The 14850-nt window shown below is 47.6% G+C and overlaps 1 protein-coding gene across 2 annotated transcripts in view; it reads left to right on the top strand.

Annotated features, from left to right (window-relative positions):
* SETD2 (SET domain containing 2, histone lysine methyltransferase) overlaps nt 1-13689 on the top strand; it is an 89540-nt gene extending 75851 nt beyond the window's left edge. For both annotated transcript variants that reach the window (XM_082192096.1, XM_082192095.1), the window contains exons 17-22: nt 1078-1212; nt 1940-2079; nt 3366-3477; nt 7224-7304; nt 8296-8397; nt 12821-13689. In XM_082192096.1, coding sequence (XP_082048222.1) covers nt 1078-1212; nt 1940-2079; nt 3366-3477; nt 7224-7304; nt 8296-8397; nt 12821-12982 — 732 coding nt within the window. In that variant the 3' untranslated portion in view covers nt 12983-13689. The remainder of the gene's footprint in view (nt 1-1077; nt 1213-1939; nt 2080-3365; nt 3478-7223; nt 7305-8295; nt 8398-12820) is intronic.
* The last annotated feature ends 1161 nt before the right edge of the window (nt 13690-14850 follow it).

The raw sequence follows: 14850 nt of genomic DNA, 5'->3' as shown, positions 1-14850 counted from the left end.
GCTCCTGACTGCTGATGTTAAAGACTGCTGCAACTGACTATGGCAACAGACTTTATTCATCTGAAATAGCTGTTTTGCCATATACTGTCTACAGCATAAAAGGACTGTACATTTGGTTGTCTGGTCTGCACAAGCATTGTAGCTTTTTGGGCTTCTTTGCAATGCTCAGTTTCTCAATGCAAGAGGTGCAATGTGTTGCCTAGAAGTCATTTCCTCTGCCCTGGAAGTCCTGCTCCAACTCTCTATTTTTAATGGAAGGTTGCTGTTACTCCGCATTTTGCACATGCTTAATTTGACCTCAAACTATTCTTTAGCTTTTCTGATTTAGCATCCTTGTCACAACAGCGCCTGAGATTGTAGCTGCTGATGCTAAAAAAAGGTGGAATGCAGATCTGCCAAGTATCTGTTAAATCTGAAAACACAGGACTACTCTTTTTTTGACGGAGGCGCTGTTATTGGGTTGTTGTTTTTATTTTGATTATACTGTGGTTTTTATGTTGATCTTTTTGGTGAACCAACCTGAGACCTCCGGGTATAGGGTGGTATATCAATTCAATTAATAATAATAATAATAATAATAATAATAATAATAATAAATTAATAATAATAAAAGAAATTGTTACAGTGCAGTATGGAAGACACCCAGCTACAGTGGTGCCTCGCAAGACGAAAAGAATCCGTTCTGTGATTCTCTTCGTCTAGCGGTTTTTTCGTCTTGCGAAGCAAGCCCATTGACGGATTAGCGCTATTAGCGGCTTTTAGCGGCTTATCTGCTGATCGGATCAGCTGATAAGCGGCTTAGCGGCTTAGAAAAAGGGGGGGAATGGAAAAAAACCAGCAGGAACTTGCAATACATTGTCGTCTTGCGAAGCAAGCCCATAGGAGATTCGTTTTGCGAAGCACCTCCAAAACGTAAAACTCTTTCGTCTAGCAAGTTTTCCGTCTTGCGAGGCATTCGTCTTGCGGGGCACCACTGTATTTGTCTCGAAGATTCTGTTGTTTTCTCCTCCCCTCCTTCAGAAGCGCTAGTGGGGTTCTCCAAGTAATTCTCTAACTGCTCTCTTGTTTTCTCCCTAGAGCTACGCACAGCCAGGTCTCCAGTATATCCAGGGGCAGCAGATTTACACTGCTCATCCCCAGGGCGTTGTGGTGCAGCCTACGACGGCAGTGACAACTATTGTAGCCACAGGACAGCCCCCGCCTATACAGCAGGTAAGGTTTGGGGAGTGTGGTCTTCTTGGACTTGCAGAAGGGCCTCCTCTTAGCCGACCGGAATGAACCTTCGCAAAACCTTCTGCTCTCACAAGTTGCAGATGAAAGAGATTAGGTCCAGTTGTTCAAGTGAGAGGGGCGGTCACTGAAGTGCCTATTTGGAAATCTGACATCATTTGTGCAATGCAGGAATAAAAAACACAATCTGTTTTCTCTAATAAAACACAACCTTTCTCTGGGTGCGTGTTTAAAAACTTTAGCAGATTTAATTACCAAAAGTAAAAGAAGATGCATAAAAATTGGCTTGTGAATGACTTGTGTGAGCGATTTCCTGCGTTTTCCTAATCAAAATGCTTTCTGCATAGGAAGAGTGCAGCCAAGTGGCTCGAACTCTGTTTTATAAAACTAAGAAGAAGGCAGAGAGTTGAAAGATTATGGCCAGCTTTGTTCTCAAATATAGCACTTCACATCAATGTCGCTATTTCTGGAACCTTGGAGTATTACCATTCAGAGAGGGGATTTTTTATTTTTACAAATGTTCTGAAAAATTATTGGACAGGACAATAGCAGAAGATTCAAGGTTAATCAGGAACAGATTGTGGTCCTTACCTCGCTTAAGAAAATGCTCCACTTCTCTCCCTTTTGTTGATGCGTTTGGCCCTCTTTCAGTTCCGTTGCTACAGATCAGTATTTTTCATGTTTTCTCTTCTTGTCTCGCCACTTCCAGCCGGAGCTGGTGGTCACCAACAACCTCTTGGACCTGCCCCCTCCATCTCCTCCCAAACCCAAAACCATTGTCCTCCCTCCGAACTGGAAAACCGCCCGGGATCCTGAGGGGAAGATCTACTACTATCACGTGGCCACCAGGTCAGCGACCTTTTCATGTTTGTTCTGCTATTTATGCCTGTTGTTCTCTTTTTTTAAAATGTCTGTTGTTTTGGGTATTTCACATGATGGGAAGGATCTGGGTGCATGGAACCTGGACTGAGTGGATAGGGAATCACTTTCTGAATGACACGCTCAGCTCAGTGAAACACTATCATTTGAGAACGTAAGGCGCATCTTATACGGTGGCTTTGAGATGTTGTAAAACAAAAATCTGCCCTTTTTCCCTTATGGGGTATCCAAGAGCCCATATAGAGTCCTTTCTGTAGGCACCACTTTCTCGCCAGAGTGGTGCATGCTCTAGTTATCTCCTGCTTGGACTACTGCAATGCGCTCTACGTGGGGCTACCTTTGACGGTGACTCGGAAACTGCAACTAATCCAGAATGCGGCAGGTAGACTGGAGACTGGGAGCGGCCGCCGGGACCATATAATACCAGATCTGAGAGATCTGCATTGGTTCCCAGTACGTTTCTGAGCACAATTCAAAGTGTTGGTGCTGAGCTTTAAAGCCCTAAACGGCCTCAGTCCCGTATACCTGAAGGAGAGTCTCCACCCCCATCATTTATTCCTAGACACTGAGATCCAGCGCCGAGGGCCTTTTGGCGGTTCCCTCATTGCGAGAAGTGAGGTTACAGGGAACCAGACAGAGGGCCTTCTCGGTGGTGGCGCCCACCCTGTGGAACACCCTCCCTTCAGATGTGAAGGAAATAAGCAGCTACAGTGGTGCCCCGCAAGACAAACGCCTCGCGAGACGAAAAACTCGCAAGACGAAAGGTTTTTTCGTTTTCGAGTTGCTTCGCAAGACAAATTTCCCTATGGGCTTGCTTCCCAAAACGAAGCTTGCCCCGGCACCCCGGACCCCGTTTGAACCAAGGGGCGGCAACGGGGAGAAGCGATTCTCCCCGTTGCCCCTTCCCTTGCTTTAAAACAGGTCCAGGGACAGAGGGGAAGGCGCGCCAAGCAGGAAACACCATCAGAGCACTCCTGACATATGGTTGTCAAGCCTCTGCTTAAAGACCTCCAAAGAAGGAGACTCCACCACACTCCTTGGCAGCAAATTTCACTGTCCAACAGCTCTTACTGTCAGGAAGTTCTTCCTAATGTTTAGGTGGAATCTTCTTTCTTGTAGTTTGGATCCATTGCTCCGTATTTAATGCTGTATTGTTTTTAAAGACTCGATTGGAAGCCGCCCAGAGTGGCTGGGGAAACTCAGCCAGATGGGCGGGTATAAATCATAATTTATTATTATTATTATCATTATTATAGGCAAACCCAGTGGGACCCTCCAAACTGGGACAGTCCGGAAGATGATGCCAGCCTTGAGCACGAAGCTGAAATGGATCTTGGAACCCCAACTTACGACGAAAACCCCATGAAGGTGAGTTCACCTGACTGGTGGCTGAAACTACCTGCATAGTAGTAACTCGGCTTGTTCCTAGCAAATTAAGGATAAGTATAGGTTCCTAGCTCAAAAGGTGATTTATCTCCTCCAGACCTGGAAAATGAAGTTAAGTTTTCTAATAGGCCACAGAGCTGATCTGCCCAGACTTGTTGCATAACAACCTCCAGACAAAAGGTAGTGTAGAACTATAGTTGCATGTGATCATTGTAATGTGTCGAGTCCTGTTGGTGCTCAGGTGGCAAACCAAACTCTGCTCGTGGCTAGAGGTACACCTGCAAGCCATGGTGCTGTTGCTTCCGCTCTGACAGCCTCTGCACCAGGAGGCTGGAGTGCTGAATGAATGGAAAATGAGAGAAATACAGTGGTGCCCCGCAAGACGGAAAACCCGCTAGACGAAAGAGTTTTCCGTTTTGGAGGTGCTTCGCAAAACGAATCTCCTATGGGCTTGCTTTGCAAGACGAAAATGTCTTGCGAGTTCCTGCGGGGTTTTTTTCCTCCCCCCCCCTTTTCCCCAAGCCGCTAAGCCGCTTATCAGCTGATCTGCTAAGCCGATAATAGCGCTAATCTGCTAAGCCGCTAATGGGCTTGCTTCGCAAGACAAAAAAACCGCAAGACGAAGAGACTCGCGGAACGGATTCTTTTCGTCTTGCGAGGCACCACTGTAATCAGGAATCAAACACCCCCCCCCCCCCAAATTTAAAGAGTGGGACTGCTATGGAGGGTACTTAAAAACACACACATTGCTCCCAAATAAAATCCTTGGTGTGCTTTGATTAATTTTTGCAAATTGCAAGACAGATGGATAATGTAATGTAATATAAGGCTGATGATTGATAAGGTGAAAAAGGACACAGTTGGTTTTTTTTAAAAAAAAAGGAAGAAAGGATTTGTAGTGAGGTAGACAGAAGTCATATAAGAAAAGTAGAAGATTATTTACGACTTAAAGATACGGAGATTTATGGTGGTAGACTTTGGGAAAACGACTCTTATTATTAGTTTGCGAATTGTATCGTTGCACCGAAACAAGAGTTAGAGTGGACTTAAGAGGAAGCTTATTGGAACCATTCAGGACATCAAAAGGCATGAAACAAGGCTGCATATTGGCTCCCACACTTTTTAACTTTTATGATATGGTGCCACATCTAACACAAGCGCAATCCCCCACTCCATCAGTTAGTAATAGGAAGATATCCTGTCTTCTGTACACCAGTGATGTGGTGCTGCTATCACTCTCTCGATTAGGTCTTAAAAATCTGCTCACAGCTTTTAGCTCGTATTGCACGCGAGAAGAGCTTGGCGTGAATTACTCCAAGACCAAAATTTTGGTCTTTGGGAAGCGTAGCCCCAGATATACAGTGGTACCTCGGGTTAAGTACTTAATTCGTTCCGGAGGTCCGTTAATAACCTGAAATTGTTCTTAACCTGAAGCACCACTTTACTTATGGGGCCTCCTGCTGTGGCCACACGATTTCTGTTCTCATCCTGAAGCAAAGTTCTTAACCCGAAGCACTCTTTCTGGGTTAGCAGAGTCTGTAACCTGAAGCATATGTAACCTGAAGCGTATGTAACATGAAGCGTATGTAACCCGAGGTACCACTGTAAATGGAAAATGGACCAGTCGAATCTGGAGCAGATACGCTCCTTTAGATATCTGGGTGTTCTTTTCACTGAGACACTATCATGGAAGGGACACATCAAGGTTGCGAAACTCAAAGCGCAGAAAGCACTAATGAAATTCTCTTTTATGCTGGGTGGCCAGTTATTAGAACCTGGGCCGAAAATCTTCGCCAGTAACGTGGTTTCCCAAATGCTCTATGGAGTACCAATATGGGGCATGGACCCAAATGCTAACAAAGCCTTAGTGCAGAACCAATTTCTCAGGAAAGTGCTCTTGCAATGGGACCCCAGCTTGGGGTGGGGCGGATTAAGCTTCCTTTTCATTGAGCGGTTAATAGAGCCCTGGAGATCCGGTTTCAGTTTTGTGTTTCAAGGGCTTGTCTGACCTATGAGCAAAGTGCTGGAGGTCGGAGACCAGGTCCCACTTTGAGCGCAGCCGCAGGCTTGCTGGATGGCACTGGGCACCTCTCAGCCTCTAGGTAAAGGTATAGGGACCTCTGACCATTAGGTCCAGTCGTGGCCAACTCTGGGGTTGCGCCGCTCATCTCGCTTTATTGGCCGAGGGAGCTGGCATACAGCTTCTGGGTCATGTGGCCAGCATGACTAAGCCGCTTCTGGTGAACCAGAGCAGCGCATGGAAACGCCCTTTACCTTCCTGCTGGAGTGGTACCTATTTATCTACTTGCACTTTGACGTGCTTTCGAACTGCTAGGTTGGCAGGAGCAGGGACCGAGCAACGGGAGCTCACCCCATCACGGGGATTCGAACCGCCAACCTTCTGATTGGCAAGTCCTAGGCTCTGTGGTTTAGACCACAGCGCCACCCGCATCCCACTCAGCCTCTATTCCACTCCATTTATTTACAAGATTGATAGTGTAAGATGTTGAGAAAGACCTTCTGAAAGTGATAGTAAATAACGAACAGGGAGGGGGCGTCAGGTGGACTAAATTGGCTTTCCCCAAACCGATGCCCTTCAGCAGCTTTGGTCTAAAGCTCCCATCATTCCTAGCTATGGGACATGCTTGCTTTGGCTCGTGAGAGTTGTAATCGAAAGCTGTTGGAGGGGGACGAGGTTGGAGAAAGCTTGAGTCAGGTGGTCTTTGGGATCCATTGCAGCTATATGATTCTGTATTGATAAAACACCAAAATGTTCAGAAGAACTGGAAAAAAGCATTTGTTATGGAATAGTTTAAACCTGATGATCCAGAAAAAGCAAATGTATTAAATGGGAAATTCCTAGGGAACCGAAAGGCTTCCTGCAGAATTCAATAAGCATTTCAAATCTCAAATTTGTAGAATCTATTTTGGACACATTTCAGCAAAAGGCACTACTTCAGACTCTTGAGAAACTGCTCTAAGAATTTTTGCTCCCCAAACTTGGCAAGAATGCCGTGCAGCTGAAACAAACCAAATTACTCCCCTTACATCTGTTTGTTTTCCCTGCTTTCTATTTTTGACTGCAAGCTCTTTGGTGGCAAGGACTTGTCTGCCTTTGCCCATGCAACTTTGCAAGATGCCGTGGACTCAGCTGGTGCCGTGTAAAGCGTAATCAATGTGAGAAACATATTTGCATGCCTCGTGGCAATGTAAGGCTGTCCATAGATACATAATTGTAGAATAAATTAAAGCACCTTAAATTAAGTGCTGAGTAGCAAAATTATCTGTGCATTTGTTAAAAGTCTGCAGTTTGAGCGTTTGACTGCATAAGTCAAACACCTTATTTTATGTCACTGGGCCCCTCAAACCAGCTCTGATCCCACCAGCTGTTAATCTTTCATAACCTGGGATCCAACCTAGCATGACAGATCTGGCAAGGGAAGTCTTGAGGATTCCTCTCTGAGCTGCATCCTCTTCTCAACATGCTCCCCTAAAATAACACGACCTCATCATGCAGAGTGCGAGTCTGGATGTTCTGAATTCCCAGGGCAGGTGTCTCCACATTTCTCTCTGTCTCAGCTGACGTGTACCAGAGATCTGCTTCAGTCTTTTGCTGCCTAGGCTAAGAAGGGAAAGAACACACAGGGACCACAAGCATGTCATTCTCTCCGTGAAATGAAACCGGCACCTCCAAAAATGAATCTTCTATCCTTTCTGTCTCTTTGCAGTCTTCCAAAAAACCCAAAACGGCAGAAGCAGACACTTCCAGCGAGCTGGCCAAGAAGAGCAAGGAAGTTTTTCGAAAGGAGGTGAGATCCAGCTTCGGAGTGGGCAAAGTTTTTGCTCCTCCTCTGGGGCTGAGCTACTGGTGCCCTTTGAATTAGTGGGTGTTTGAGAAAGATCCAGGGTAGTGCCAGATTAAGGGTTGGTAGTCAACAAAGTTTTACTTTGAGTAGGCTAGTTGAAATTAGTAAACATGACCCAAGGGCTGTTAATCGCAATGGGTCTACTCTGAGTAACACTTGGTTTGATACCACCCCAACATTCTTGCCCTGGACCAAGTTTCCAAATGATACGCAGTCGTGCCTTGGTTGTCGAACGCCTTGGTACTCGTACGTTTAAGCTCCCGAACGATGGAAAACCAGAAGTGGTTTTCGATTTTGTTTTCGGAAGCCGAACGTCCGATACAGCTTCTGCTATTTTTTCCGGCGCTCCTGTACAATTGGGAGCCGCGCCTTGGTTTCAGAACATTTCAGAAGTTGAACAGACTGCATTCTGTTCGAAAACCAAGGTATGACTGTACCAGAGCCAGGGCCTTTTCAGCTGTGGCTCCGATCTGTTGGAATGCTCTGTCACAAGAGACCCTGTGGGACTTGACATCTTTCCGCAGGGCCTGCAAGACAGAGCTGTTCCACCAGGCCTCTGACCAAGGCACAGCCTGACCCCCTCCTTTGGTAATCCTCACAGAACTCTGGCCCAATGGTTGCCATCAATTTGATTTGAACTGATTTTATAATGAATTGATTTTAGAATGCTGTATTATTTTACTGTTGCTAGCCGCTTTGGCTGGGGTGGGTGGGATATAAATAAAATTTTATTATTATTTATTATTATTATTACTGAGAAGATGTTTCAAGAAGGTTTTTGCTCATGCGTCTCAACAGCTCCTGCACACACTTTCTCCCTCCCTCCCTCCCTCCCTCCCCCAGCCCAGCCCCCCTCTTCTCTTGCTGAATTAGGGAGAAATTGTCAGTGGCTCAAACTAAGGATTGTCATTTAACGCCCCCCCCCTTTTTCCAGATGTCTCAGTTCATCGTGCAATGCCTGAACCCCTACCGCAAACCAGACTGCAAAGTTGGGCGGATAACCACAACCGAAGATTTCAAGCACCTTGCACGGAAGGTATGGCATGCCTTTTCCTCAAGAGCCAGTGTGGTGTAGTGGTTAAGAGCAGTAAATTCGTAATCTGGGGAACCGGGTTCACGTCTCCGCTCCTCCACATGCAGCTGCTGGGTGACCTTGGGCCAGTCACACTTTTCTGAAGTCTCTCAGCACCACTCACCTCACAGGGTGTTTGTTGTGGGGGAGGAAGGGAAAGGAGAATGTTAGCCGCTTTGAGACTCCTTCGGGTAGTGATAAAGTGGGATATCAAATCCAAACTCTTCTTCTTCATCTCCGTTTCCACTCGAGCTGCCGGTGACGCCGGCCAAGCTGAGGCCAGGAAATGAGCTTTAAGGGGAAGGAAGCCTGGAGGGGGAAAAATTGGGTTAAAAGCAGAAGATTTCCTGGATTATCCTTCCTTTGAAGGCCTGACCTTGGGAATACTGGAGGGACCTTGCTTCAGGGGTGTCTCACAGGATTGGACATTTGCTCCCATTTCCCCCAGGGGCCTCTCTTGAAGACCAGGTCCCTAGACAAATCAGTGAGGAGCATGTTCGCGAGTTTGCATCGGGAGGAGCTACCGCCGATGAAACTCCTCTGGCTCAGAAAGCGATTCCGTTTCTCCCTGACTTGCGGAGGGTGTGAATCGTTTCTAAGGCAAGAGCCATTTGCAGGAATCCACCTGGCTGCTTGCGAGGCCAGATGGTTGCAGAGACTTGCTTGCTGAGGCTTGAGTTGCGGATGGGATGGAAAAAGCCGGGGCAGGCGGGCGGAAAAGTGCCGTATGTGTGGGGGCCGTTGAGAGGGGAAAGAAACTCTGTGCGCCTTTGAGCTAGAGGAGTGGAAATGGGAACTGTGTGTGCCAGCAGCACCATTTGGAGACAAAGTGCTGCCTTTGAAGCCCGTGCCAAGTTTCCTCTTCTGTAAGAGAGGCCCTCTATCTTCTGAGCACCGCTCTCTTGCGCTCTCTTGCTCAGCCAGCACCTCTGTTCCCAGAGCCAGCAGCCCCAGGGTGGTGTTGAAGATACCCCAGGCAGTTGGGGGCCTGCACTTGACCATAGCCTCTCCTGCTGCTGACCAGAGCGGCTGGCTTGGCTTGCGGCTGTCAGGCTCCTGCTCTGGAAGGGGGAAATGGCAGAGAAGGTCCCGCCAGCCATCAAGCAACGAGAGGCAGTGTGGCATAGTGGTTGGGCTAGGACCTGGGAGACCCAGGCAACTGGCGGAGGAAGAGGCGTGCGGTGGGAGCGCACCACCCCTGGCAGCACAATCCCAGCACGGTGCCATCGCGGCTGCCCGCCTGTGCTGGGCGCCATGCCCCTATGGGTGGCACACCACACCCCCAGGACATGCGCCACGCCCCTGGGACGCACGCCAGCCCCACCCCGCCTGCTCTCCGCCCCCCAGTGCCAGAGCATGAAGCTCTGACACTGATCCAGGGTTCAAATCCTCAGCCGTGAAACTTGCTGGGTGGCATTGGGCCAGTTACCATCTCTCAGCCTAACCTACCTTGCACAGTTGTTGCAAGGATAAAATGGGGGCAACAGGGACCGCATACCGTATTTTTCACTCCATAAGACAGACTTTTTTCCTCCTGAAAAGTAAAGGGAAATGTCTGTGCGTCTTATGGAGCAAATGTGTGGTCGGTCGCTGGCTCCCTTGCCCAGGCCTCCATAGTTGAATGTTCTGCAGGCGGAGGCTGTTTGTTTCCCCAGCGACATGTGACTGGCTGGTTAGATTATCTGTCTGGAAACTGTAGAAACGGCTCCCTTTCCTAAAGAAGTTGCAGAACTGAGTTGAACCCCATAAAAACAGGATTTTTTTCCCTTTGCAAAGTAAGCTCAACAACTTTGAGCTGATCCTCAAAAAAGGGGGCTTTTCCCCTTTGCAAAAGAAGCTGCACAACTGTGAGCTGACCCCCCCCCCCAAAAAACGGGGCTTTCCCCCTTTCCTCCTCTAAAAACTAGGTGCGTCTTATGGAGCGAAAAATACAGTACAGCTCCCTGAGCTCCTTTGGAAGAAAAAGGTGATTTATAAATGTAATAAAATTTACAATAAAAATTAACTGGTAGACTAAAATAACAAAAACAGCCAAACGGTTTAAATGCAATCAATCAATCAATCAAGTATCAAGCATTTTCTGATTTCTTTCCTCCTGGATAGAGCTGGAACCTTGACCCTTAGCTGGCTCTGAGGAGGACCACACTTCCTCGCGCTTTTTAAAAATAAAATTGGGACACACACAAAGCAGCTTACAAAAAAGGAGTTCAAAAGAACTTTTTAAAAACCAGCAAGAAGTGGGCGATGCCCAACATCAGTCCTGCTCAGAGTAGACCCATTGAAACCAGGTGACTTAATTTCATTTATTTCAGTGGGGCTGCTCTGAGTTATGACTGGTGCTAAAGGCACTGCAGCAATATGGATAATCAGGAAGAAGAAAGATTAAAACAGGAAGGATTCTCTACCCTGTTGGTGGAAGACCCAAGTGTGCAGGTGGCTTGGCAGATGTCTCTGAGCCACAAGAGGGGTGCCAGCACCGAGAAGACCCCGTTCCGTGTCCCGTCAGCAGTGGGGAAGGAGCCCCTTTTGCAAGGCGTGTTGAGCATCTCTGGCAGCACCCTTTTCAGTGATGGCTCTGACCTGGTGGAATGCTCTGTCCCATGAGACCAGGGCCCTTCAGGATTTAATCTCTTTCCGTCGGGCCTGTAAGACAGCTATTCCGCCTGGCCTATAATTTGAATTCAGCCTGATCTTTTATTTCCCTTCCCTTCCCTCCCCCTCCCCTTTTATGAAGATCACCCACTCTGAAACCCCACAGCTAATTTTACCCTGGCCTCCTCGCTGGCCCAAGTAGGACTAATTCAGCCAGCTAGCTCTGGTGATCATCTAATGTTTATTAGATGGATTTCCCCTAAATTGATTTCTGAACTTTGTATTTTATTGTTATTCATTTTTCATACTGTATTTTATGCTGCTTTTACAATTAAGTGTTTTAGATTTGTTGTTAGCCGCCCTGAGCCTGGTTTTTGAACCGGGAAGGGCAGGGTATAAATAAAAAATTATTATTATTATGCACATCCTGTGCTCCGTAACGCTGACTAATGTTTGCTTCTCAGCTTTCATAGAAACATGGAATCATGTCGTTCAAATAAACCCCCAAAGGTCATTCAGTCCAGCCCCCTGCAATGCAGGAGTCACAGTTTAATAATCCCTGACAGCTGGCCATCCAACCTCTGTTTTAAAAGCCTCCAACAAAGGCGAGTCAGCCGCCTTAACAGACACTTGTGGCACTTTGAAATTTATCACAACTTAAGCTTTCACAGACTAGAGTTCTGTTCCTCAGATGCAACATCCGTACAAACGCCCAATGCTCTTTTTACAGTGGTGCCCCGCAAGACGAATGCCTCGCAAGACGGCAAACTCGCTAGACGAAAGAGTTTTCCGTTTTGGAGGTGCTTCGCAAAACGAATTTCCTATGGGCTTGCTTCGCAAGACGACAATGTCTTGCGAGTTCCTGCTGGCTTTTTTTCCCTTTCCCTCCCTTTTTCTAAGCCGCTTATCAGCTGATCCAATCAGCAGATAAGCCACTAATAGCGCTAATCCGCTAATCCATCAATGGGCTTGCTTCGCAAGACGAAAAAACTGCTAGATGAAGAGAATCACAGAACGGATTCTTTTCGTCTTGCGAGGCACCACTGTATCTCTAAAATCTCGCTCCCACTGATGAGAATCAGCTGACGGAGCTTTCCCCTTGAACCTGGGTGGCACAAAAGGGAGCAGGTTTTCCGGGGCACCCCTTGAGCGAGGGGCCTTGTTTTGTCTTGATTCCCCCTCCCCAGCACAGTTCCGCCTTTGCAGAGAGCTGCCCCCCTCGCCAGTGAATTCCTACTGTAGCCCTTCAGACTTTTCCCATTGGTTGGGTGCGCAGTTACATACTGCTGATATCCCCTTCAGGTCCCCTTTCCCCCTCCTCAGGAATCCAGTCTCATAAGTTTGTACACGTAAGTTACATCCTTGAGCATGAACAGAAATTCCTGTTTCTGTACTCTTATCTTGGGGTAAGAAGGTCACCCAACTATAGGAGTACTCCTGGCGCCATCCCTGGGCACGGGGGCTGACAGGACTGTCTTGCAAGGTCTGTGCGTCAGCGTGGTCAGGAGAGTTACAACCTATAAGACCCAGATCTGCCATCCCGTCTCCACTCGGAACTGACAAGGCCATCCATCAAGCCTTCATGGACTGATAAAGGAGAAGGCTCTGTTTGTACAGCTGGGTTTGGGTTGTACAGCTCAAGCTAATGGATTTTAGTTCATGGATCCTTGAAGAAGGAATTTGGGGATTTTGGGGCCCAGTTCGGGTGGCTGCACAGTCAGGTTTGGGTAACTTGTTCCTTCACTACAATCTCCTTAACCCGGCTTCTCTCTCTGTTTCCTCTCCTCTCCCGCAGCTGACCCACGGAGTCATGAACAAGGAGCTGAAATACTGCAAAAACCCTGAGGACCTCGAGTGCAACGAGAACGTGAAACACAAGACGAAGGAGTACATCAAGAAGTATATGCAGAAATTTGGGTCCGTTTACAAGCCCAAAGAGGACACGGACTTGGAGTAGCAGTCGCGGCGGGAAAGGCACCCTCTCTTCCGCTCTAGGAGCTCCCCTAACAAGGACACTTCTTATTTTCCTTTTGTTTTCCACAGGATTTCCGGCTCTCTCTCTCTCTCGATCTTTTCAAGTCGGGTTTGAGGAGGCCAGGCAGAAACTGCAGTGTGTGTGTGTAGGGGGGAGGGAGAAACTAACTCGCACAAAAACACTCACCCCATGGTACAGTTGTGACTCACTCACCCCATTGTTCGTTCCCTCTCTGCAAGGAAAGCCGGAACTTCCGGTCCGTTTGGTGCTGTTCTAGCGCAACAAACTCGAAAGCGCGTCTCGTCTCTCCCCCACGAGATCTGTATCATATTTTAACGTATATGTGAATATATTGAGTTCTCCCACCCCCTGCCCGCCCCCCTTTAGCCCGAAACGTGTTGATATCATGGGAACACTTTGTAAGAATAGTTTTGAGAAAGGGGTGGGGTGTGGGTTTTTTTGTTTTGTTTGTTTCCGTTTTCCTTTCTTTTTTTCGTTCTCTGCAAGGTTACTCTGTTATCATGTAAATATTTGCGAACAGGCTGCCTCAGGGTTTCTGGCAAGCCGCGTGCTATGTTGATAAGATTGATTTTACTGCTTAAATCATTTTACTTTATCCAATTTTTACTGAAGTTTTTATGTAAAAGAAAAAAATTAAAAAATTAAATAAAACGGCAATGAAAGAACAACAGCCGCTCTTGGGTTTTTGTGCAGCGTTTGAAAAAAAAGCGGTGTCTTTTTCCACAGTGGAAGTTTATGATCCTTGAGACGGCTTTTATCTTAGCCTTTCTCTTAAAGAAAATAGGAGGCAAGATTCACCAACGAACGCCCTGTGTGAGGCTGTTCCACCCACCTCCTGAAATAGGTTCTGGGCATAACTATCAACCGTCCCTTATTTGGTGGGAAAGTCCCTTATCCCAGTGCTGTGTCCCTTATTGATGATGTCCCTTAAATTTCCCGGGTTTCAAAGGAAGCAGCTCCTCTCCCTCCCTCCCTCCCTGCCGGCCAGGGAGGAGGGAGGCTCCAGCTGTGTTGCTTGGCTGCGTTGCTCACCCAATAAGGAGTCTAAGAACAACTGGGGGGTGGAGCTTGCAGGCCTTGTGCCGATCAAGTCGGCCGCGTTGCCTGGGGACTCGCCTTTGCTCAGTGCTTCCCAGCGGAGAGGTGACGGTGGTTTTCCTTGCTGCATCCCCTTTCCCGGGTTGCTGTGCTGTGGGAACCACCGCTTGAGGCTTTGTTTGGCTGCTGGCTGGGCTTTCTGCCTTTGGCTCGGAAGGGCTCAGAAGTTGAACATACCTGTGCCCTGAAAATCCCTTATTTTGGCTGCTGATCCCTTATTTTCAAGGCTGCTGGTCCCTTATTTTCAAATCTGTAAGTTGACAGCTATGGTTCTGGGGCTGTTGGGAGAAATCCCCCAGTACAGTTTGTGAGGGGAAGGTTGTCATTCTGTCTGGCAAACTGATATATGCTTGTACAGATGGGACATTCAACATAACCAGACGTCAGATAACACCCTAAGCTTCTAGTCCTAGTCCTCATGCTACATCACATTCCTAGGAACTGTTGCTTGCTGATGGGAATTGTGGCACTGCAAGGGCAGAACTACAGTTCCCAGAATTCTCTGGGGAAAGCCACTTGCTTTAAATGCATGCTGTAGGTACGACCCAAGATCTGGGAGCTGCTGCTTCTTTGGCGATCCCTCGTAGCCAAGTAAGATTGTCTTCCATAAACATGGTTTAACACTGAGTCCGTAAGTGACTGCGGAGGACAGTTCTGGATCCACACGTCCTTCCACAGTGGGGACATTGGTTTCTGGGCGGGAGTTGATCCTGGTGTGGATTTGCCAAGTG

This window comes from Podarcis vaucheri (assembly GCF_965113315.1).
Source record: "Podarcis vaucheri genome assembly, chromosome: 12".
Lineage (NCBI taxonomy): Eukaryota > Metazoa > Chordata > Lepidosauria > Squamata > Lacertidae > Podarcis > Podarcis vaucheri.
Note: the sequence above shows the minus strand (reverse complement) of the source record. Positions and strands in the feature narration are given on the sequence as shown.